The sequence below is a fragment of the Plectrocnemia conspersa genome, unplaced genomic scaffold, assembly GCF_051122295.1.
Source record: "Plectrocnemia conspersa isolate PC_06_02 unplaced genomic scaffold, ASM5112229v1 ptg000006l, whole genome shotgun sequence".
Lineage (NCBI taxonomy): Eukaryota > Metazoa > Arthropoda > Insecta > Trichoptera > Polycentropodidae > Plectrocnemia > Plectrocnemia conspersa.
This window is the reverse complement of record NW_028277170.1, coordinates 15,892,547-15,920,095: the sequence shown is the minus strand read 5'-3', so window position 1 is coordinate 15,920,095 and position 27,549 is coordinate 15,892,547. Positions and strand designations below refer to the sequence as shown.

Genomic DNA, 27,549 nt, shown 5'->3' with positions numbered 1-27,549 from the left:
TCTATAAAAATACATCAAATTAAACCCTCTAATGATTTTTTAAATATGACAAAAGTTAAATATTTCTAATTTTAATTAAATTAAATTATGTAAATATTATTTATTATATATATTTATTGCAATATTTACAAATTTATGCAATAAAAATCAGTATTAAAAAAGTATTAATAACGGTATTCTGCTGTAAAACTATAAAGTTTTAAGCATATTCAAATACCAGTATTTAAAATGTTTTTTAGTAGTAAAAATCCATTCATATTTTTACTGGGGTCGATCTTTATAAATGACGTTTTACATCGGTGGTCAGCCGGCTTTAGTTATTTTCTCAACCGAAACCATATAATATACAATACATAGATAAATTTTATAATATAATATAAAAGTGTATGTGTGTGTATTGCGACATAATAAAAAAGGTTATTGTCCATATTCAGAAAAATGTATACATCAACGCAGAATAGCGCAATCGATCAAGGGACGATACCCTTTATTCGAGCACAAAGGTTCGCCGATGTAAATTGTGAACGAATTTTTTTTACCTAACTCTGGAAATGGCCCTCAGAGGAAAATAAAGGGCGCGGAGGGAAAAATAGATAATTTTTCCGGCCCCGAAACATGTACAACACTCTCTGACTTTTATGATTTTTTGTGCCGTACAGAAAATAGTAAATTAATGAACGAAATGGGCAATGAGGTAAAAGGTAAAATAGACTTGGAAATATAAAAGTAAATGAAATCGATATTTATTTGCAAATTGTTTTGAAAATAGTAAAATAAAATTTAAAGAAACAATACTTTTTTTATTTAAAAATATTTCAATAGCAATTAATTTGTGTATTTAAAAAAAATATAAAATAACATTTTATATATTTTTTATTAAATTGTTTTAAAAAATCGAATTAAAAAGTAATGAGACTCAAAGTAACATATGTTAAAAAACGGTACATGGAAACGAAGTGGGTATGTTTATAAATTAAAAGTATCTACGTATAGCATCCCAACATATACATACATATGTGTAAATGTACACATTCATAAATAATTAAATGTATAGGAGCGAACTGCTCTTTGGTCGGCTTTGGTATACGTATAGGATCGAGACCCAACCCTTATTTCCACAAATATTGTGTAGTTCGTTTAAATTTATGCCCTTCGTAAGCTTAAATTATTTAAATAAACGCCCCGGCGATTACTATCCCTGCAATATATCATTTGGTAGAGATGCAACACCAACAGCAAACCTTCGTACGTGAGCTTATGTAGTACACACATACACATATGCATATGTCTGTTACTAAAATGTCTTTATATCGTAGAATAGTAGGATAAAAGTAGCACTTTACTTGTACAATCAGCTCATTCATGTCTATTATATTATATACACATATAAATAGCATACGCTAATTTAAATTTCATTAGGAATTATTATCTTAATTACGAAACAAATAAAATAGTGATATTGTCTATCCTCTTATAAATGACGTTGCTGTATCATCGAGCATAATGATTAGTTTTAACTTAAGCATATTAATGCATTAATTATTATTTATGTATAAACTATTTTTTAAGTCTACGTGTATTATATTTGTGTCAGTAATATCGTACAAATTTGACTAAATTAAACTTTAAAATATACAATATTTAGGATTGAAAAAAAATCACATTAATAAAAAAATAATCCGTGAAAGGGTCCAGGAGTCAGTAAACTTTTTTGTAAGGGACTTGGAAGTTAAAAAGTAAAATTTAACTAAGATCATATTTTTATATTTGATCTATTCGAATATATAATGAATTTGAGTATATATCGTTAATTGATCAAACTACGTGTCAAAATAATAAGCCTAATGAAAGTTAGGTTATTGTTTTTTTTAAGAATAATAGAATTAGGGGTGAAGTTTGTAATTTTTTATTGTCAAAATTTACTTCAGATGGTCCTTTATTAAATCAGTACAAATTACTTTAAATGGTCATCTGTTAAAACAACAATTTCAGGTCATCTGACCCATTTAGAGAATCTTGTTAGATAATTTGCTTAGAATTTGCCTTTTAGTTTGTCATCACTTCACAATTAGCCACTTCCTATTCTATAATTGCATCAAGACTCAAGACTCGAAGTTCAGAAAACATATGCTTCGCAATATTTTGTATGAATAGAGATTTTATGATTTTTTTATATTTTTAAATCAAGTTGATGAAATATTTACTGCAAGTTCATATCATTTTTTATGATTTTTTTACTAGTTAAGTTCACCGTTGACACAATTGGTCAACAACACACGGTAAATGAGATATTTTTTACAACGTAACTGTTGGTAAGAAAATACAATGAATATTCAGTGCCTTTAAACACATTGCATTTTCACATGCCCCATATTTTTTTCTAACTGAACCTTAATCTATTTTGTACATATTTTTACCACCAATGAATGTAATACGTTTTCTTAACTTTAATAAAAATATTTTTATCTATAGTTGTTTGATGAAAATTAATTAAAAAGCTAATTATTAAGTTACTAACAACTAAAAAGTATTTCTAAGACCAGCGGTTCCCAAAAAAAAATGCCGTGTTGCTCTGGGGTGCAAGAGCACCGCTATTACAGCTTATAATAATTTACATTTTTAATAAATGTGGTTCAAACCAGTAACTGCTTGCAGAAGCCTCTAAAAATAGTAGCTTAGTAATTATTCATACAAAATATTTGATATTTTGTTATAATTTTACATAATACACATTGAGAAAACCTATCAACGGTGTTAAGAGTCAAACAAAAGTTGAAAAACAACTGGGTAAAGACAAAGAAAATTTTTCGAAATCATTTGTTTCGCTATTAAATTGGCTATTGATGTTACTCACAATGTGCTCAACACTTCTAACAACTGTTCTCACCGAAAGCCTGTTACATTGAAATAAGGCTGCAACAATCATATACGACCTTATTATTTCGTTGTCGATTAAAGGCTTTATTTCATTAGTTATTATGTAAATTGTAAACTGAAGTTTATTTATTTCATTTTTGGGAAAAAAATTGTTGCATTGAAAAAAATTATCTTTTTAACTCTCTCTGCATGTTGTAAATATCATGTCTAGTACTAATGACAACGTATATTGTATTCCATATAATACAGATATACAGGCTTGGCTATAATAATGGGGCAGTCCAATAAATTTGTTATATCTTAAAAAATCGTAAAATTGTAAATGAAAAATCAACATGAATGTTAACTACAATGATTTAAATAATTCTAATGCATAATTATAGCAGTAACTTTGTGAATATTTTTTCAACTAATCTGTCTCTTTTTCTTTAGATTGGAAGCATATATTAAGGATTCAAACCGTAACATTTCGGTATGGACTCTGATACGAAACATTCCGTAGAAAATTCAGATTTCGACAGTATATCCTAGGATTGGTTTTCAATATTTAAAGACTTGCGTGTATGAATAAAAGTAAAGTGTCTGAATACTCACCACACCGAAATCCCCTTCTCCGAGCTTTTCAATAATCCTAAGGCGATGCCTGGGGAAGGAGGGAAGTTTGAAATCTGCCGGTGGATCTTCAGGCGGTAGCTTGATGGGGGTAAACTTTCCAGGTGTGAAATGTTGCTCGCGTCGTTCAGTCTGAAAGCATAATGAAAAAAAAATATTATATGGTATCTCAAAAATAAATATCAGGTCACTTTTTATGTCCTAAAAACGGTGGAATATTAAGACTACTTTCAAAATTACACCTTGCTTTGTCTTTCATGTATTGCTTTTATTCTTAAACTACGAGTATTTAAAGTTAAAAAAATATAATTTATTTATTAACAATATTATATTTTTTCTATAATAGTCTGTTTGATGCTTATGTAGTTTTTAATCAATAATGGAACGCAAATGCTATTATAACCCTATTTTTAAATAATATTATTAATAAATCTTTTTTTAAAGCAATGACGATTCGTAATAGAAGTATCACATTTGACACACTTTTTCAAACTGACTTTGTGAATTTTTTGAAGACTATATAGGGGTGAAAAATAGTAATTATTGTGATCATTGATATCATATAAGTATAATATTGTCATTACAGAAGTGTAAAGTTTATGTTTTACCAATTTTTTGAATAGACTCAAACGATGGGTGATTACAGGAATGTGCATGTTCGCATAATTCTGTCGATTTTTTAACGGTCAAATTATTTAGAACTGAACCTTGAACAATGTAATATTATATATTCTGCGCATCGTCAGCTTTATTGCACCTGGGAATGCGAGAATTAAAAAAAAAATATTTACTATTTAATAATTACATATATTGCAAACATTTGCAATCATACTTTTTAAAATAAGTATGTGAATAATTTATATGTATCTATACGTAAGTGAATAAATAATTTATCTTTATTTATAAATAAACAAATGAACAACGAAGCTAACATGTGAAGAAAAGTAATTTGTAAAAATATAATATATTAAATAAAAATGAAATTAAGTCAAAGTAAAATTATATAAACAACCAAATATATATGTATTATGTAAATATACTAATTAATATAAGCAAATAAATTAAAAATAAAATACATATTAAATAAATATAGAATAAAACGTATATATATAGACATATAAAATCCAAAAGTATTTCTTTAAAACCATCTTATTTACCGTTAATATAATATATTAATAAAAATAATTAATTCTTACATAATAAAATTTAAGAATATGTTCAATCTAAATAACTAGAATTTAAATAAAAAAAAATGTTTTTTAAGTACCCATGAACCATAGAAGTTAAAAAAAGTTGTTTTTTAATAATCTTTACAATTTTTTAATTTTAATAGCTAATAATATTATTTTCCATCAATGAGTTTTACTTAAATGGGTATCTGAGATGATTATATTTTATTATTTAAAAATATATATTCAGATACAAGTTTTAAATATAATTATACAACATATAATGTAAATATATTTTCGTAAAAAATAATGTACATTTATAATAATCTCCATTTTAGTCAAACATGCGAACGAATTTGCTGCCGATTGTGGAGCAGCATACAAACAAAGCGGCATACATGCGTAAAGGGTTAATTAAACAAAATGATATTGTGATATTGACACTGTCTATTGATGTTTTTTTTTATTATTTTTAACTGACTCATGCTCTCTTTAATTTATATAAACATGATTTGTCCTTCGATTTAAAAGCTAACATAAAGAGATAAGATTAATGTATTCATCATATGTCTTATCTATCTATATAAAAATAAGAATGATGCAGGATTAACATTACATACGTTATAAATATTTGATTTCTTGAAAATTATCTTATATATTTTTTTATAACTATGAAATTCGCATTGCTCATTTTATATTATAATATATATGCAGTTTTTTATTTCATTTTTATATGAGTAGGTATCGCATATTGATTATATGTTAACTCAAAAATTATGAAATCAATTGCTTTTTAGTCTTACATAATAAACATCATTTCGTCCATAAAAACAGAGCAGAGATAAACAAAAATAGAGATTAGTGATATTCATAAGCAAATATATGTTTTTTGATATATAATTTTTAAGTATAGATTCAATCTAAATATTTGTTAACTGAAATTACCTTCAATTTCAGTTTAGCGTTGAAAAGGCAAATTTGTTGAATTAATTGGACTATTAATAGTATCAATTAGCAAAATGTCGAACATCTTGTCGTCTATAGCTTATTAATCAAATATTTGAGTTAAAACGACTAATCTCTTGAGCGCTATTAGCCGTTCAATCTTTTTTAATTGATAATGTAATTAAAGAATAACATTTATTTTCGATTAAAATTGCGCAATACATAGATTAGCGTATTTTGAACTAAAAAATATTTTGTCGAGGTTTTAACTACCTTTACAATTCGTTATAATTAGGACGTCAAAAAAAAACAGACTCAAAACCATAAAAAGTCTATTCACAACAATGTAAGAGAGATCTTTTGACCATATAATTGTGTTTATATTTGAAAATATTGAACTAAACACCAATAGCACATCCAACCAGGGATTTAAATCACCCATAGGTAACACTGAATTAAGTCGTTAAATGACATCAGAGCTCTCACAGAGATCTTTTAAAATTGCAAGTCTACATTTAAAGTTGCAATTCATATGATTCATACATAAATTATTTTTCACTATTTAATTATTACTTTAAGATCTCTATTATTTACTGTTTCACACTTATTTTAACTGCATTTACTCATATATATCATCACTATCCACCTATTTATATACAACACATACATTCTTACGGTATATATTTTATATTAATAATAGATATATAGTTTATAAAGTATTGGATTACGTAGTATTTAATTCAAATTTAAACTTGGATTTATAGATATCTCTTAAATTTCGAATTCCAAAGACAAGGAAAGTAACGTGTTATAAATAATATAAATTTACCTTTAGCAATCCTTAGTTTAGTTTCGTAATTATAGGCTACATAGTAAACTTTATATTTTACTTTAAAGAGTTAAAATAATGACTCCTTAATTATGTTTATAATTAAATTTATAAGCATATGTATATATAAATCATTTTATGTTGTTAAAATACGTTCCGTCACTTACAGATAATATTTTATAATGGATTTTTCACATTAATTATTTAGTATGTATTTAATTTATTTACAAGAACATAAATTATATACCAGACATTAATTTTTTTGAGTGAAATTACCTACATATATACTTAACAAGTAATAGTACAATATGTACATCAGTGTATGCCTTATTTAAACCATAACTGAAAATTTAATTGCATATTTTATTATATCTAATGCTTTAGATAAATAGTTGTCTTGAAACCAACTAAAAACGAGTTATATCATTATTAATTTAGTATTTAAAAAAATAAAAATTGTTTTTAATATATCTAGTGGAAAATTTTATTTTTAGGAAAGCATTTATTTTATTCAAGACTGAATAAAATAAAGTTAAGCATCAAATACAGCCAATATAAAATTAAGCTACTTAAATGTTTTTTTTGTTAAAATATATATATGATATATATATATATATATATATTTTTGGATTGTACTATATATTCTACGTATAGTTTGTTAACCCACATTATTATAGCCCTTCACTTTCTGCAGATATTCATTGGCTTTCAGTTTTATACGTTATATATTTAAAGTACGTAAAAAGTATAAAGGGGATTTCAAAAGTAACCACGATGAAAATACGAAGGGTTCTTTCTGGTGAATTCACATTTTTTGCTGCAGCTCAAATTAGTAAACATTTGATTTGTACGCCTGAATGGAGCAGAGTATTATTATTCGAGCTACCTGCTGTGAATTCGACGCAAACCGAAGCATTACCATGCAAATTGAATTGATTTTCCTTACGATTCGGAAACGGTTGAAAAGAGAGTGAAAAATCGCATGTTGAGAAAAGCGGGTTTAAAAAATAAATTCTCTATGTGAAATATCTCGTGCAATATACTTTTTTTTTAATATTAACAGTTCAATAAAAAAACTCTATAATTATTAAATATTTACCATAAAGGAACTGTGCGAAAAACGGCTTTAATTTTTTTAGTTTAAGATGCAATATGAATATATTTAAATAATCATATAATTATAAAATATTATATTTAACCAATTGTAAGATTAGAAAGCAGCAACTACCAGAAAAACATATATTATGTATTGTAACTTTTCTTAAACAAAATGTTAGAAAGTCTTTTACCATTCATAGAACTGGTGAGATAAGCTATATACTAATTACTACATTTCTGCAAATGTGTACAACTAAGAAAATACTGTTTTTTTCTATAATATATAAAACATAAATAAAAAATTTACACAATTTAATATAATCGTAGATTATTAATTTTGGGTTAGTTTGAAACCGTTGCTCTAACCACAATTATACATATTTGAGAAATATATTTATTAAATGATTTGATGATTGTTTAAATATATATCGATTTAAAAAAAAACATTTAAGACGAAAGAATAAAAAAAATGTATTTGGAAAGTCCGTTACTGTGTCTGTACTTTATTGTTTTAATTTAAATATTTTAGCAAACCAGCTTAATTGAATATGTATATAATATACATAAACAATAAATATTATATTTATATATAGTATATTTGAAGGAAAATCTTTTAAGCGAGTATTAAATAACTCAAGCGCCGAATTATCGCGATTCAGCGAAATTTCCATCGCGGTTGTCGATTACGCTTTTCTCAGAGAATTTTCTCCTTCAGAAATTGAGAAGATTTTTTTTATATTTTCAGCCACGCAAATATTTTGCTAAAGTGAAAAGAAACTCGCTTTCAATTATTATTATCTATATATTTTTTCACACTAAGCAAAGTCTGCCGTCAAAAAACAAGCGCTCGATCGACCGAGAGTAGAATAATAAAAGATGATACGTATATTGAGTGATTATATAAGACGAATAATACCAAAAATAACTTTATTGACTGAAAATATTTTTTTTGAATTATTATATACATATATATTTATAATCATATACAAAAAGGAACGGTTATCAAATGATGATGTCTTACATAAAAGTACAATTTAACCCTTGATACAGATAAAACTGTACAGAGTACAATAAAATATTTAGGGTATTCAGACTCAAAAATATGTAATTTAATACTTCATAATATTAGTTATTAAACCCCTGCAAATAAAAAAACATGCTGGATGGACATCAATATTGATTAAAATGGTAAACGCAACACAAAATCTTTCACACTCTCACAAATCAATTACCTCAGTCTCAAAACATAGACTTTTAAGATTACTTTTTTATACATATGACAAATCTATTAGAGTTAAAATATAATTAAGAAAAGCTATGCATACACACGTCTGGTAAAGTTTTTTTTACCATCGAGTTATTTCCTAATAATATATGTAAACCTGTTTTATTCAGTTGTATTTGGCGCTAGAGTTATTTAATGCTTGCTTAATAAAAAATAAATATTAAAAAAAAAAATTGCTATAATATAATAGATCATTGAGGAAACATGTTAAGTCATAATGGTTAGATTTATAATTGATTTTAGAATTCATCGTAAAGCGCAACTATTTCCGATTTTACTAAATTATTATTTTATATCATTGTTTTTTTTTGTAGTAATATTGTATTTAGACCAATTCTTTATGTATTTTTTGAGTATGATGACTTATTGGACGACGTAATATAAGCTATTTAATAATAATCACGTCGTTGTCGTATTATTATTTCAAAGTTTAATATTTATTTATATTATTTTAATTGTAATTAAAATACTAAATAGTTATTTTTTATTTATATTTACATACATACATATTAAATGAGAATCTCTGCTGCATCATTACGCACGTATGCGCGCTTATTATTTTTGACATTAAAAAAGATAAGCCCGCGATACGTTACGTCTTCACTTTTGCGTTTTCCTTTTTACTTCTCTTCTTTTTTTACCCACCGTGATATTAAATCCTAAGAGTAGGTTTTATTTTTGTTCATATAACATAAACGGCACTTGAACAGGGTGCTAGAGTTGAGCACCTGTGCTAGAATTATGTGATTTGCCAGAGCATTGCCTCTACGAACAATCTCTTTAAAAAGGTATAAATTTATCGCGCTTAAAGGCAATATTGCAAATCTACTATAGGATCAAGTGGCGACTTTAATACGTTTATAAATCGGTAATAATCGTATGTTACGATAAAGCATTATCCTAAAGTCTCGCCGTAATTCATTATTCACTGGTTAAAAGGCAACGGGAGACCACTTCTTTATCATTTTCATAGTTCGCTTAATGTTTACTATTAATTTATAATAAGCATTTTATTTGAAATAATTTAAACAATATTTATCCAAAGTATGTATTTATGTAAAAGTATTTTAATGCTAATAACTAACAAGGGTACTCTTAATGTAAGACTGATCTCTCAGATTGAGTTGTAGCAGCGATAGCTCTGGTATAAACTTAATACCTAATTTTTAGAAAAGGATGGTTTAAAATATTTTCAACACATGCACAGTTTTTTTACAATTATTCCAAAATAATCAGAAGTTACTAATGTTAAAAACATAAAGTAAAAGAATATATATATTACTACAGCATAAGATTTATCAATACTATTTCAGGTTTAATAATTGTTAATCAAGATTAAAATTTTATTAATAAGAAAGCAAAATATAAATTTTATTTTAAACAAACATTATGTTTATACAATGTATAAAAATACTATTTATATGACAATAGATCATTGTCTTTTATAAATTGCAATTGATATTGAATTCACCATACACTTGATTTGGTTAGTTTATTAGTTCAGATTCTTTGCAAAAACGCATTTTGTTGTCTAAAATTTTTACATTATACATATAAATTTGTTGTGTTTTAGAATAAAATAAAACAATGTTAGTTTTATTAGAGTAGATATAGTATTTTAGTATTGAATACATAGTATCAAAAAAATATGAAATTATTTTAGTTTATCTATAAGTCTTAATTCAGTTTTAATGTTTTATTTTATATTGTATATAATTTAATATTAACCGCTGTAGTTAAAATGAGTTAACTGTTTTAACTATGTACCGTTTAATTATGCATTGAATGCTTTAGAATTACATATGAAATTTTAATTAAAAGTTAAAAACAGAACTGTAAAGAGCAGATTATTACATGTACATTAATTTTAATTTATATTATTTTACGGCACCTTGCATAAATTATTTGCACGTAAAATAAATTTATTAGGAAATTTCCAAAACAAATATATTTTTTATTTTTATTTTATTTACCCAAAATATTATTTCTCCCACCTCTCGATCAATATTTTAATCCATTAATAAAAAGCCCCATTTTTACATCCTCTGCAGTTTATTTATTTTCTTTAAGGAAGTGTTGCAGCGATCGAAATATATATATTAATAAATCTGACAGACCATATACCTGCCCTATAACTGTACACATTCATTGCAAGTCGAGTCGATAATTATTTGTCAATTTAATGAAACATTATAATATAGAACCAATTTAATGATAATTTAAAAATCAGCGTTTACAAAATATATGTATATCGCTTGTATGGGGATGGTAAGCCATACTTTTGTATGTACATAATATGTAAAAAAAAATATTAAAGTTGGCTTTTCATTTTATTTGTCATTACGTTCTGGCACATTGAATACTAATTTTACGGCCTTTGTAAATTTCTCAAAATTTACTTATATTTTTTATATCTAATTCCTAAAATATTCATTACTTGATTTTCTCCAAGTATTTTTGCGCCCTTTTTTAACAAGCGCTCTTATGACTGTCTGTGCTTTTGACGTACGCTATTTCGTTACAGCGCTAATTTGATAAACGCTCTTATAACGCAGCGCTTATAATGCAGCGCTCATATGACGGCGCTCATTTGACGCACACTCTTTTGACTGGCCGCCCATTTGACGCTTTTTAAATTTTACGGCATATCTGTCCATTGTATTACGTATGTTTATAACTGCTATTGTCGCATTATGAGTTGAAACGTATAGAGCATTATATAGCTAACTGAAATTATTTTTACTATAACAAATATCCCGTTACTAAATAGTATGATTGATACAATTTCTGTTAACAGACACCGAAAGAATAGTGAAATTATCGCTAATTTATAACACGTAAAGACTAATGGGACAATCTGATACTTAAATGTATATATAATAAATGCTTTATTTGTAATTATTTTCCATTGATAAATGAGGTGTCTTTTTGCCCGAAGCTTAGCAAATAGTGAGGTTATCAATGTAAATACTAATCGGGTTTTTTTTTTACCACAAAACGGGTTCAATATTTATTAGCAGAAACTCCCGATTCACGTCAGTATGATGTCACAGATAGCAACAAAACATGTATAGCTTTGCTTAACATGGTCTCTTAAAATTATATACTTTGTTCTCACCAAAATTTAACTAGAGTTTTATTCTCAAATTTTTGTTTTAATAAAGTATATGCTAATTATATGAATTGTTCTCAATACATCATATTGTTCATCGATAAATAGATTCTGTATACAACGTGAATTTTGCAAATAAACAATATTAAAATAATGTACAGAGTTCATTTACGTACTTAACAAATATTTAGTGAGAAAATTTCTTTTTACTTCAATATAATTTTTGCGGCAAAAGACACTTTAATTGAATATATTTTTCTGTAAATTAAGATTTCCATAGCTTAATCTTATTGTAAATATCTTTTACCTATTTTTTTTTAATAAATAAACGCAATTGTGGCCTTTACATTAATTTATTTTAATCAATAAATATTTAAAAAAATTAAATTGAGCAATACTTTATCGCGATTATAATCAAGGTAAATCGCAATTCCCCTTCAAAGTTCGAAATCCCTTTAAAATCACTCTTGCATAAGATAAAAAACGCACAACGCAATAATAGAAAAGTGAGGGTTTTGTAATGCAATTATATTTTGATGACTACAAAAAAAAACTGATAGCTCTGAAATAACGTAGTAAAAATATTTTCAATTTATTCATTCACATTTTCTTACACAATAATTGTTTTGTGAAGTATACAGTGTTTCCAAAGAATTTCAGGTGCCTTATTTTGAATTCATTTTAGGTGTTTTAGAATTGTTTGTGATTCTAATGTGATTTCACTACGTGCTTCGATAGAGAGCGGACGTACGCTCCGCGCCCCTCTCGCTCGCTCTTTACGCAATTAAGCCACAACACAAAACACATAAGAAGGAGTCCCTCATCAGCACCATTAAGAAGCTCAAGCGTGCAGTGGGCACGCTAAAAGCGTTCCTTGCGCAATTTACGACCCAGAACCAGCCACTGGACATAGAATGGTAACTGCTAAAAAATAAAGCGAGACCATCCATCGAGCAAAAGGCATCGGCGATCTCGAACGAAAACCGGTTCGAAAATCCTCCGAAAATGACTGGAAAATCTGAATCAGCGGCGAGATACCTCCGGCCCGCGGGCAGTATACGGCGAGTTCTTTAGGGTTGGCGCGTCGCATATAAGACTCAAAATTTAATAAATCTAGAAATTGAATTGAATTATGGAAAAGTGTATTTTTTTTATCATTGATTTAAAAAACTTCTGCCACTAAAAAGTTAGCGAAGGCCGCCGAAGATTTATGATGTTTTCAAAGAATTTTTCGGCGGCTATATTTTGGGAAGATGTTTATGAGATTTAACGAACTGCGAGATTAAGTCAAGCAGTTCATGTGAAGCTACAAAACCTTATCAGCTTCTAAGCATTCTCTGCTTTTAAACGTGCAACCTTTTGAAATTCAAATAAAATTGTGGAAAGTGCAACTATACAATGCATTTCCCAGCTCTAAAAGGACAAACGCCATCTGAGACACTAGATTATGCGAGTGAATGTGTGAAACTAATCGAGGCATTTAATGAAAGATTCAAGAACATGAAACGCAAGCAAATTAAATTTAATATCTTTGCTACACCGTTCAATGTAGAACCGGCGGATGTACCAGAAAATATTCATCTGCATAGCGACGATGTACTGAAGCTCTCACATCTCGATTATATAATATAAAAGTTAGATAACCAATAATGAATTTCCCACTTCTAGGAGACATGCATTGGAATATACATCTGTGTTCGAAACAAATTACTGCTGCGAGCAGTTCTTTTCAAAACTTATTAAAAAATATTTCGAATTAAAAACTTTCTCTTACACACTGACTGATAATACTCGAGATAAAATTCAAAGCATTAAAAACGAAACGAAATATTATTGTACATTTGCTTTTGATTATTTAACTCTTCTCATTAAAAAAATATTAATATATATCTATTTACTAATTTATTTAAAATGTGCCGTTATAATTTACATGGTTTTATTAAATGAATCTAAGCTTTTGTACAAAGCTAACACATTGAATTGTTCAGCCGTTTACTATAATCTTAATGATAAATAGGATGAATCGTATTTTCTTGTTTGAATGATTCTATTTTCTGGTTTTATTTCGACTACCTTGAATTAGCGGTGAATTTTATTTTGTAACCGTTGAAAAATGTATCTATTCCTAAATATTAGTAATAATTTTTTAATAAAGAATTAAATGTTAAAATTTTTGCGCTCCCCTAGTTAGAAATCCGTTATTAAAAGTGATAATAACTAATAATAAAAACATATTGTATTATTAGTTATTTAGCAATTAAACCCAAGATTAGTATATTCATATAATACGATCATACTTGAAAGGATAAAGGTTGTTTTGAATAAATAATGAACCTTCAATAAAACTAAAAATGCTATACAAAGTTCTGCTGAGTGGTTTGCTCGGGTTGTTTATTTTAATTTTATACAATAATGATATACCAATTTTTAAAATATATATTTATTAATTAATGCACGTTAAGGACAGTTAAGTAATAATTAGAATTTGTCTTATAAATAAAAGACATCTCTTTAGAGTTTTAATAACTGTTTGGAAAAAAGTATAAATATTATATTATAAAGATAAAGCCAAATATATATATTAATTACAACTCGAATACAATATTACCTAAGCACAGTTTTTTGTTATACAACGTACAGAAACGGTGTTCTGGAAATTTGTTTCGATAAATTTTCTAAGCTTCAAAGTTATCTATTGAAAATTTTATGTTTGTCAACTATTGCATCTTAATTAGAACTTATAACTCTATATTTCGGCAGTGATGCACTTGTCATGGCCCAAATTTTCGGTAGCATATTATTTTATAAATAATATTTTACCTCTTTTCTTCTTTTACCCGAAATAATTTTATTTTTAATTAGCTCTTATTAACCGTGCTATTTTTATATCATGTTTGTAAAGTATTTTAAAAGTTGCTATTTATTTTTTATTACTGTTATAGGCGTTATGAAAAAAATACGTTAAAATTATAATCAAACATGGCATATACGATCAGAAAATGTTCGATTCAGTCTGTTAAAAGAAAAAATGTATTTATTTAGCGACATACCTGAATGATATCTGTAGCAGCGTAGAATGTTTCTGGTGGGCTAATGATAGACTTTCCATAGGGAGGTAACCTCGTAGCTGGAGGCGGAGGTGCCGGTAGCTCGTAAACAGACGCCGAAGAAAATTTCATTTTGTCGTCGAAACTCTCTAAATTTGAAAAACCTATAAAGAAAACAATAACAAACAGTTTTGTTAAATCTTGGAGAAACATTTAATTTATATAATATTTATATTTTTAATTAACTGTTTGTACAATGTAGATACAATTTTTTAGATGACCACTGGTATTTCAATGTTTCTTTAAAGATTTAAATTCAAGTATTTTCTATCGGACGAAGAAATAAAAACACATAAACTGTGAATTATTAAAAAAGTCACCATTTATACCAAACAATATACGAATAAAGTGATGAATATGGGAAAAAAGTCATGGGAAAGTCATTCACTTTAATAAATAAACTTTATTAAAACTTTAATTTTCCAAGCATATTTGCGCCATTGTCATAACACAAAAGTCTGAAATATTGTATTTTAAAGTTTTCAGCTTTCAATTTTTTTAATTTTGTTGTTTATTAAAAATGCCGTAACTTTTATTTTTAATATCATTTAACGAGCCCCATAACATCAAATTATTTTCAACATAATAAAGAATGGCGTTTATTATCGCCTATAATATATTTATCCATTTATTTTTTCGAATTCGCAGTATTTGTTTAAAACTTATATTTGAAGTGCAAATTGTTTAAGAGGATTTTGCCGTACCATTATTTGAATCCCACTTTACCCCTTTCCTTTGCATGAATCTGTATATGTAGTATGATATATACATTTATGAACGTAAGAATATATATGTATAAAATATTTCGCATATTAACTCTGTAATTTAAATCTTGATTAGATTGAGAGTTATGAAAATATTTACAGCAAACTTTTATAGAACATATAGATTCCAGCAATTATGGAACATTGTTATTTACAGATTAAAAATAACTATAATACACATATCAATAAAAAACAACTAATTTCAAGTATAGATGGCGATGAAAAACGCAAATGAAAATTTTAATATGTAAGTACAATATGTCTTGTCATATATTGATATAGATTAAAATTAATTGCTCCATTTTAACATAATATATTATTATTAACTATATTTGACTAGAACCCAGTTTTTATTTTTTTTTTAATTTTTAATTATTGTTCCTTTTTAATTATTTAATTGCATTAAAATATTTTGTTTAATAAAACAATTGTTAAAAAACAATGTTTTATAATACATTTAAATGTGTTAATTTAATTACAATTAAAAAAAATACGATTCATTTTAGTGTTAGTAATTTTTCCATGGTTTCTTGATGGTGAATTCAACAGATTTTACAGTAATTAATGACAGTTATAAAAAAAAATACAAAATTGTAAACCATGTTTAATGTGAAATTTAACTAAGATTCATCTAAATTAAAATTTGTTTCGTCTTATGATTAGCATTTACTTATTTTTAAAACCCAAGACAGATATAATATGCCTTCGCATAATAATTAGTCTCATCAGACATCACAGCATCAAGCTTTTGAATTGAAATTTATGAATTAATATTATATTTGAAGAAACAAACGACCCGAAAACGTATTTCAGACGTTTTCTGATTTGTTTATGTTCAAAGGTTAATTAAATAAATTGAAATTAATTATTAATTAGATCAAGTATTTATTCAGTAGAATACAATTTTTAGGAATGCAAATATATTTTTAGTTAAACGAGAATTTCAACTCGTATACGAGTAAATAATAATGTATGTAGTTTGATACAAGAACAAGTGTTTCTTCAAATATGTTGATGGAAACAAACCGTAAATGAAAAATGAGTGATGTACGACAACATTCGTCATAGAAGGCTTATTAAAAATATCATTTAGTATTTAATGCACTTTCTTAAGAGGAAAACTATAAAGTGCAAAAAAATGATTATGTAACTAAAAAAAAAACAGTGCATTTTAAGCGAAGGCGCAATCAAAAATATTTTTTTAATCTCAATTCAAATTAAATTTATTAAAAATTGAGTTTGCTGTAACTTTTTGAACTACTTTTGTCATTTAAAATATTAATTTTACATATTTTTTGCACTCACCATAATCTAAGCTTTTGCTCGTCGCAATGTTGACGTTGTTCTCCTTCTTAAGCAAAGTCCTAGTTTCCTTCTTGTTGGTGGTTGGTAGGATTTTGTATGGCTCGTGATAAATTGAAGAGTTTTCACTGTCGGACTCATCTGTTGGCCTAGGGGGCGGCGGTATTGGCCTGGCCTGCCTGGGCACCGTGGTTACTTTTATCTCCTTCATGCCTATCGATACGCTGGATAGGGTGGGATCAGGAGCAGTCACGGCCATGAGAGCAGTGTGCTTGTGCAGCAGAGCGACTTTTCTTCTGCCTCTCCTTACTAAAATTATTGCAATGCAGCTCAATAGAGCCACTGCTGCCGCGAGTATACCACCAGCCACTATGAAATAGGCTCGAGGCATTCCGGTGACGCCGCTCCCAGGAGCAGCCGGCGCTTCACCCCCTGAGTTGGAACCACCGCCAGCTGTGCCCCTATTCCTAGTTATTTTATCGAGCATGTCGTGAGACACATAATACTGTTCCAGCATGTCTGTTAGATTACCAGTAACGGGCACTATAGGAAAATAATATTAATATGTTAACAAATGTATTTATAGGTTATATTTGAAAAGTTCGTAAGCTTGAGACATACTGTAAATTTAGTTATTTTTATAATTATAATGTGAAAAAGGTTGAAATTTTTTAGTTTGGTAAAGAAAATAGCTAATCAGATCTCTTAGCTCTGGGGCCATTTTGTTCTGTAAAAATGAGATATTGAGGCGTTGAGAATATTATGGGTCAAGTGTGTTATTTTTAGAGGTTTCTTTTTCGAATTAGCAACATTTTTTCCAACGACAGCCAATTTGACAGCTAACAACTGATTTGTGCTCATGTGCCATTTCACTATGAATAGACTTACGCAAGAATAACATTAAGTTTGTATGATATTCGACTAAAAATAGCTCGAACCAACTTCAAACCCTCAAAAATCGCGAATCCGCCGCTTCTCTCTTTGTTTTTTTTTGTATATACATACATATTTGTGTAGTATATTTTACTTAAGACAGAAATATTTTGTTATAAAAAAGCTTATAGTATAGTTTTTGATATGTATTCATATCTGATTTTACAAATTATTGATATTAAATATATTGGAAAAAAATTAATAAAACTCAAAGGATTTTGCGAAATGATTTAAATAGTGTTAGCTTAAAATATTGATTTTAATGTTTGCGATTATTAAAGCAAAATTACATTTCAAAAATTATTATTAGGAAATAAATATTACATATATGTAGCAGTTTTTCAGAATTACAATATGTTTTCGTTTCAAATACCGAACTTTTCAAACACCCCTCGCACAATATCAATGTTGTATAACGTAATTAAATTTTGCTTACGTGTATCAAAGGCGATCTCACTCATGAGAATCCACTGGGACGAGAAGTAAAATTGCAATTTGATAAATCTAGCTACTTTATGTCTCAGTAATATTGATACGTTCTTTGCCAGTTCGGAGCTAAAGTCCTGCGTCGGCTTTGATATGACAGGTCTCTCTTGGAACTCCTGGCCGTTCAAAGAGAAATATACGTGTATTTTTTCGTAGAGCTGCATATGAAACGAGATAAGAATTATTCCTTTATGAATATTATACAATCTAATCGAACTGCTTATATAAGATGGGCCAACAAAGACAAAAGGTACTGTCAGAAATATTTACATTTTTATTAAGGATTTTCTGGATTGTAAAATATCTATATATATAAATTAAAATAAATATAAAAAAATATAACTACATTTTAGTATACTGTGCTTTATTGCAAAATGTTTTATATGATTTCAAGTAATACATTTTTAATATTTTGTGGCCAACTGTATATTATAAAATAATAGTCTACTGTATAAGTCAAGTCAGAGATATAAAAACATATAAGCATTTTCTTTAAAGTATTGAATATATTTTAATTTTTAGCAATAAATATATTAAAAAAAAATATATCGTGAAAATGTCGCAATTTGATCATAAACCATCTTTAAAAAAAAGTATATAGTTTCGTATTAAGTGACTTTTAGTCTGCCATTTTTTTATAATTTTGGAAATAACAAAAATATAGCACCTTTTCTATTAATACTAATTATGATATACTGACTCGTTTTAATTTACTTTTAATTTACTCTATAGTTCGGCAGTGATACGAATTTTTAGTCTGTTTCAATTGTCAAACTTTATGACGAAACTTTTGTGACTGCTTGGTTTTTATTTACTGCTTTACAGCAAAAACCCAAATATTTTACTTGTAGCTTTTTATTTAACATTTATTAAAACCTTCAGAAAAAGGGAGTATTTAAACTCATGTGATTCATTATTTATGTTAATTGAATAAAATACGTTTTACACTGAAAATGCAATAAAAAAATGTTGACTCTCGGCAGCTGATGAATGTGCACTTGTTAAACTGAGCGGCACTTTTCAACTTAATGATGAAGTAAGTCACAGCGTTTTTTAAACGTGCTAAAAGTTTTATTGTTACGAGCGTTTTTATGGCCAACAGTTTTTTAACCTGCTTCTTTATAAAATAATATTTTATCAGCGTTTATACACATACATTCGCTGAGAAATGCGTAATTGTTCAGAAAAACATGTTTACAAACACAGTTTTCTCTACCTACTCTTCCATTAAAATTATAATCTGTTCTATATTTCACAGTGTAAGTAAATGTATGTGTCATATTCTAATCGCAATTGTAAAAGTGCCTTTTTTAATTAAAATATTGTAGTCTTATATATTATTTAAAAATATATTAGATCTCGAGTGTGCTTAAATAAATTTTATTCGTGACATTTGAACGATATATTCCTTACTTTTTTAAATTACAAATGGTTACTAAATAATGACTAACTTGAATTAAAATAAAATTAATTGACTTATACGGTAGTTTATAATCAAATAAAAATTCATAATATTTACCTGAACGCTTTTGGAGAACATGTTGCTTATGTGTATATTTAAACCTATAAATTCCTTAATATTATCAAATTCGAAAACTATTTCCAATGGTCCGCCTAGAGTCTCGTTGCTCCATCCCACCCATCTGCTTCCTATTCATAATACATACATAATTAAATCACAAATTAAAATTAAAAATAGAGGTACCCACATAATATTTTGAACAAATATATAAATCAATATCGTTGTAATATTTTATATATAAGTATATAAGATATCTAATTTTTTGATAAAAAACAGCCATCGCTTTGTTACATTTATTTAGGAAAAAAACCTAGATAATAATTTATATATTTGTATTATAATTAGATATATGTATGTTCATCAAAACTCTCCAAGTAAAGCTAGTATTTATATTTACTAAGCTATTCAGAAACCCATACAAGTAGATAAATGATTATGAATATGACGATTTTTTTAAATATTTGTAAAAATAATTTGGAATGTCTAAATTAAATTAATTATTTTTTTATTTAATACATATTTATTTATGAATCAATAAAATACAATTTGAGATAAATTGTTCAGACTTGATCGCTACTAAACTAAACACACACTGCAGTAACTAAGTCTAAACACTAATTAAAGTACCGGAAAAGTATTAATACTAGTGGGTTTTAACTTTTGTGTATTATTATTGTGCTTTAAGTAGGGTGTTTTGATGTAATAAAGGTTCCGTAGCATTTCTAACCAGAAGCTTCCGTCTCGTGCGTCTGGTAGTCGTCTTGGCCGTAAAGCCTGTCTACCAGTTGTCCCAAGCCACCGGTCATTTTGCCTTCGTTTATAACTCCATCATAGCTGACATCTGTCAGGTTAGCGCTGTTTCGTACTTCGCCTGCGGGAGCTTCATACTTTACTGTGCTCTCTGAGGATAAGTATGTAACCAAGGTTAGTTGCCGCCTGCCAATGCGGTGGCACCGTAAACTAGAGCTGATCATAAATCCCCAAATCGCGCACACAAATTATGCTACATAATCGCTAGAAATGCAATAATATAATAAATCAACTGTCGCTTGATACCGATTATTAACACAAAAACGCTTAGCGATCAATGATACATATAATAAAAAAAACAGCTCCAATTTACGGTTTTACATTGAAAAATTAAAATTAAATTATTAGGATATTAATGCACTATACCTCTTTTTGTGGATCATATCTAATGCAACCAGTACTTAGGTGGCAAATAAAATAAAATCTTATTCGGCATGACCATAGTTGCATGAGGAATATTCCATAAAAAGAGATTATTATGTAGTATGTTTGTGTGTGTAATGAAGTCGTATTTTTATTTCAATGAAGTAATAAAAATAAATTAATTTATACAATACTATGTAGAATTGTAATAAATTTCGTGATCCTTTATAATATCATTTTTTAATTATTTTAGAAGCCCTATACAAATTAGATTTGCAAATGTGCTGAATGCCTTTAAATTTATTTAAAATAAGTACGCTTCTTTTTATAATTTTGGAAATAGTAAATTATTCGTGTTACATTCTGTATACATACATATGTGTGATACACGGGACAATCAAAATTCTGTGTCGTGTTTGTTTCCATATGGAGAAAATTGCGTGTGCGTGCTGGGTGTATTTATAAAAGTCTATATGTATGTATCTATATGCATATGTGCGTGTATTGCCCCGGCAGGTATGTGAGGCAATCGTGTGAGGTATTTGCGGGGTACTAACGTTCCCAGAGGCAGCCAAAAACCTCCACCCTCATGCAAACGGTCCTGGGGTGGGCCGAGAAGGGGATGAAGCGCACCCTCGAGGCCACAAAAGGAAGCTGCAGCTGCTGCTTAGCCACCAAGTACGTGTTGGTGTTGCCCGGCAGCATCTATACAACAAACATTCAACATATTTCAATTCCGTTTTCATATAGTATGTAGTACGCTACACAGTATCCGTAGTGGCGTTATTGTACCTGTAGCTTTTATATCAACATGCGAGGACATTCCCCTACCACCTACCTGACCCCCTATGCCATACCGAGCCGTACAGTTTGATAAAGCACACTCCGGCGAAATTAACCGGGCTACTTTATCTGCCCATTGTGTATGTATGTATGTATGTTTATAAATATATATATATATATATATATATATATATATATATATATATATATATATATATATATATATATATATATATATAAAATGCGAATAAAAATCCTTCTCTGCGCGAAGTAAAAAAAAGTGTACAATAAAAAAAAATGTGAAAACTCCTGAGGATGCTGGGACAATCTCCGGCGAAATATAGAGGGACTTATTAAAAAAAACAAAGCGAGAAAATCACGTAAATAAATTATTTTTTAAATATATTGCCGCATAAAAATAAAAACAATTTAATAATATTAACAGTTACGTGCTGTAAAGTGTTTTTTTAAGGATCGAACGTTTGTAACAATACAAAAAAAAGAGCGATAAAAAATTCTTCAGTATGCTCCTATCCGCGGAGCAATGAGGGTGTAATAATATTTAGGGAATATAGAGGAACTTATTCAAAAAACAACGTGAGAAAATCACGTAAGTAAGTTCCTTTTTAAATATACATTACTACATTAAATATACAGGACTTATTGACATACCCTCGTATATTGGGGATCTTGAGAATGAAATTCTGTCATATTTCATGACACTTATAAGCAATCGGTTATAAAAAGCTCATTTCCATTGAGAATTAAGATCTTAAGATCTGCAGATCAATAGAATTCAAAGTCGACTGTACTCTTTTGAAAAATATCAAGATGTCCGCTTACAATAAAAAAATAAGGTATTGCCGTTTCTATTCCATTAATGAACAATATAAACAGTAATAGACACAATTTGGATCCTTGCGTTACTACACTAGCGTTCTTAAAATAAGTTTTCATACTTGACGAATAGTAATTAATTAGAAATAACCTTATAGAACCTTAAGAAAATTTATTATAAGATAATTTTTTCTCAAGTCACGTGTAATATATATAATCAAACACCTTTTTAAAATCTGTGCGTATAGTGTCCACTTGCTCAATAATAATAAAACAGCTGTTCGAATGCATGTTGAATCATACACCTACAAATATTACAAATATTCTTATATAATATAATTTCAAATAATTGCAGGTATAATTAGCAATGCTTGACTTGTCACTTCTTTTATGAATCGGGTTCTGCAACTCTGGAAAGGATCTCAAAATTAACTAAAATGTAGACCAATGAGGGTTCAAATGACCAGACATGCATTATTTTAGAATGTAGTCTGAGATCTTAAAATATATCTTATATAAAAATAAATATTATTATTATATGCGATAAAATTTGTCCTGACAAAGAAATGGATTTCAATTTGTTAAATCCGTAGTCAAGATTAACCAAACTAATTATTTTATTTAAAAACATAGATGATTATGTACGTTGCGTCTCAAGACATTTCATTAATCAGAATAACAACTTAAAAAATAAATCTGAAGTTAGCAAAATAAGGTTTGGTTGTATTGGATAATATAGATACGAAGCGAGAGATACATACACAGAGATAGGTATTCCTGGAAATTGCTCGCAAATTGCTTACTCGTAAATAAAAATGAAAATGTGTAAGTAAGGAGTAGTTTAATTTAAATCAAACGAGTGGCTTCGGTTAAGATTAAAAAGTTTTATGCTAAGAAAAAAACTGATCAAATTTTCTAGTGTAGGTAGCTATGTACTATATATATATATAATAGACTGGTGAGATCTAATAACATGCTGGTGAGTGTGCAAACCCATTAGTGGTACACTAAGGTGTAAATTTCTATGTACTTATGCTAGTATATAATTACTCTCACTTTAATAATTTACGAGATTATATTTCTGTGAATCGGAAAATACAGAAAGGTGGGGGTGTACATTTGAACTTATTATTATGTGACTTTCTTATATTTAAGGCATTTGATCTTTCTATATTTACGATTAAAATAATTTGAAAAATAACTCACCATATCGCCTTTGGCGTTTTTATACATCACCCAGCGGTCTAGAGCCTCTCTCCAGAACTCCACGAAAAAGGACTCAGTGTATTCTTGTCCTTGACCATTACCAAATCTCCCTTGGGTCTCAGTCCACGTGATTAAATGATTCTTGACCAAATCCACCTCTAGATACTCTTTAACGTCAGAGCTAATCTGAGCCTTGGGACACCAAGCTCCTCCATTCTTTTCGTGGTGTAACCTGAAAAAAAATTGCATTATTATTAAACATTCAGTATATGTGGTTTTAAAACATGTTTTAAACTTATAAATAATATTTTGTTTGCAGCAGTACATTAGCTGAAATGTTTTTGTTATTGCAACGATTTCATTGTACATTCGTAATGAAAACAAACATTTCATATCAAAATAAAGTATCAAATTGAATTGTTCAATTTACATGTGCTAATTATAATTGAAATTCAGTAAGGAACTTTAATGCTAATGATTTATATATTTTTTGGCTAAATATATGTCTGTACATCTATTTTCCCTTTGATATATATGAACATAAATGAATTATATACGTTTGTGTTAAATATATTTTCACACTGTACCTGTATATTTGATTGAAAATATTTTAGTAATAAACTTATCTATTCTATATAGGCAAACATTTAACTAAAAGAACAAGAATAAAATTTAGCAGTTGAAAAAGTAATTTATTGTAAAAATGTCGGGATAGAGTATCGTCAAATGTTGCTCTTTAGACCAAGTATGAAAACTCCGGAAGAGGATCGAGGCAAAACGTAGGTAAGCAAGTAAGTCTTTTCGGCATAGCGTGCCTTGGGGCGCTTATCGCCAGTTGCGGGTAAAACGGCGTGATGATAAAGACGTGATCGTCAGAACGTGACTTTGTAGGAGACTAAGCATATAAAAAATGTAATGTTTTTGTATCGATTTTGCGGTCCGGTGTGTGGCTTCTTCAAACAAACGTGATCTTGTAGACTATCAGCCTATTTGCTTACCCGTCTCCCCTGAGACAACAAAGAAAAAGACACACGAAAGTCTAGGTGGGTGAACGTGTGTGCTGCGCGAAGACAAGAAGGTGGGGTAAGAAAAAAATAAAGCACCCTAATGGTCATTGTTTTTGATGGTGGCGGTTGTGTTTGTACAGAAAACAAGAGAAGAAAATATTTTGAAAATACGAAATTCAATCTAAAGTACATAACTGTGTAAGCATTGTATAGATAACATATATAATATATTTAGATTATTATACAGCGAAGGTAAAATTAAATATATGTTGGTAAATTTAATTAGCAAAAAATATAATCTACGAATAACCTTTATATTTTGTTTTAAGAGAATTTTTTTTATGCTGCCAATATATCTAATAAGGCATTAACAATATTAATTTTAAAAACATTGATAAAGCAAAAAATGATTAATCACATATTTAAAAACCAAAAGACACATTCTTATGATCAATAAGTAAATAGTATAATAAAACAAAAGTCGTTTTTTTAATGTTTATTTTCAAATGTTTATTTTTATTTCAATAATTCAAAATATAATTTTGTGTTATTGTATAACATTTTCTTATTTTATGTTGAAGGCTTTGATTCAAAATATTTCGATAACCCCCTTATCACATCGTCTGTATGTTGGAATTATTTTCAGCTGCCGCTCTGTCGTTATTCCAGATTCGTTAGTCAAAATAATAAACATTTTATGAATAACTTTTAACGAATATATTTAATTATATTTAGAGCGAACGAAGCTGGAAGCTGTCAAAGAGGACGCTTGGCTTATGTTGACATATGAAAATATTGCGAGCCCAGCCAAACAAGCTCCTAAAACACCTTATTATTAATAATGATAATGAAATGCTGATATGCGAACAACAGCTCGATCAGTTGTACAGGCTTTGAGGTATATTTTATTACTTCACCTTTGTATAACCACTGTCTTCTACGACAATAGTTGTTATACAATACTCATTTCTTATTTTTGGTTATCAAATAATTAAGAAAAAGCCTTAGTTGCCATTTTTCTTAAATAAATTTATATAAGAAACAATTTATATAAATTGTTTACTCCGTAAAATTTGTCATCGTAAATTTGATTGCCCTATTTTTTTAATAACTATTCTTTTAACTATTTATATTGCTAATAAGCCAATAGAAACTTTCAGAAATACAATAATTATAATTAAAAATAAAATATTTCAGACTTTTCGACAACGGAGTGTATATCTAGTTAAGTCATTGGATATAAACTCTGATTGAAAACAATGATTTTTAAAGTGGGGCAAGTCCATTTTGTTTAAAAAGAGTTAAAGCTATATTTTATAGACCTTGAGATCAAATATAAGAGAGACCTGAACCATAAGTAATCAGTGCAAAAAAATATTTCCGCTTTAAATTGAAAATGTCCAAAAAAGGAAACATTTAGAAAGCCTTTAATTAATATAACGATTTTAATTAGCAACAAACTATACATATATAAAGATATTCTTTAATTAACTTTAACTGGTATGAAACCATTTAAGATATTGAAAGCCTTATGACAATCTGAGCAATTAGTGTATACTCATGCTTGAAAACAATTATTTAATATAGGCAGAATTAAAGATGTTTTGCCTCCCTTAAGGCATTAGAAATAAATTATAAAATAAAGTATATTTTTCACTACAGGCAGCAGTTCTAATTAAAAATCAATGATAAAAATTCAGTTATAATAATTCCTACAAAAAGAAATTTAGAGATAAGTGGATTTGCAGTTCCTGGTGATAAAACAACTGTACTAAAATTTTACTGAAGTCATATTATGAGAGTCACTGAAAAGTAAGCTATGAAAATCCATCTTTTATTATTTAATTACAGATTTTTTTGTCATATTTGTACATAAGGACCGACTCTTAAATCTGAAGCTTAATATTATAATACAGTTTAGTTTTTATTGACTATTAACAAGAGTAAGCTAATATAGCTTATTAATAGAGTATTTTTAATACCTAATATGTACGACCTAGCTCAATTTTAATTATTTATCACGATATTCATCCGTGTGATTAAGAAAATCTAGGTAAACCTTATCTGTAATAATTAATCGATATTACTTTTATTTTAAAATCACTAATTCCGATCTCCCAGACACGATAGAAATATTTGTAAATCATTAAGGTTCATATGGGATTCATACCCAGGTCTTTGAGGTAAATAATCTATGGTGCTGGTGTTAATTAGGAGTTTGTTTATTTAAAAAATATTAACAACGATAATAAAATATTTAATTTATATACATATATTTTATTTAAGGTTTCACAATTAATAAAATATTATTTTAAATGTATGAATATTATGTACGTCTAGGAGATGTTTTCAGTAAGCATATCCATAAATTTATATAGAATATGAGTTACCGTATGAAATTACAAAGGGAATACCGCGATGCAGGGAGGAACTAGGAAGCCGTGTGCCTATTTGCAGCGATGAAAAAGTTGTATCCACAAGATTAAAGAAGTTTTTATTGTT

General features: G+C 27.9%; 1 protein-coding gene across 1 annotated transcript in view; it reads right to left on the bottom strand.

Moving 5' to 3' along the window:
* LOC148234343 (discoidin domain-containing receptor 2-like) overlaps nt 1-27,549 on the bottom strand; it is a 281,896-nt gene that overhangs the window by 49,998 nt on the left and 204,349 nt on the right. The window contains exons 5-12 of the mRNA XM_088188028.1: nt 24,041-24,272; nt 21,772-21,919; nt 20,769-20,942; nt 20,039-20,169; nt 18,470-18,677; nt 17,104-17,643; nt 14,978-15,138; nt 3,472-3,621 (exon numbers count right to left, since the gene is read on the bottom strand). Coding sequence (XP_088044154.1) covers nt 3,472-3,621; nt 14,978-15,138; nt 17,104-17,643; nt 18,470-18,677; nt 20,039-20,169; nt 20,769-20,942; nt 21,772-21,919; nt 24,041-24,272 — 1,744 coding nt within the window. The remainder of the gene's footprint in view (nt 1-3,471; nt 3,622-14,977; nt 15,139-17,103; nt 17,644-18,469; nt 18,678-20,038; nt 20,170-20,768; nt 20,943-21,771; nt 21,920-24,040; nt 24,273-27,549) is intronic.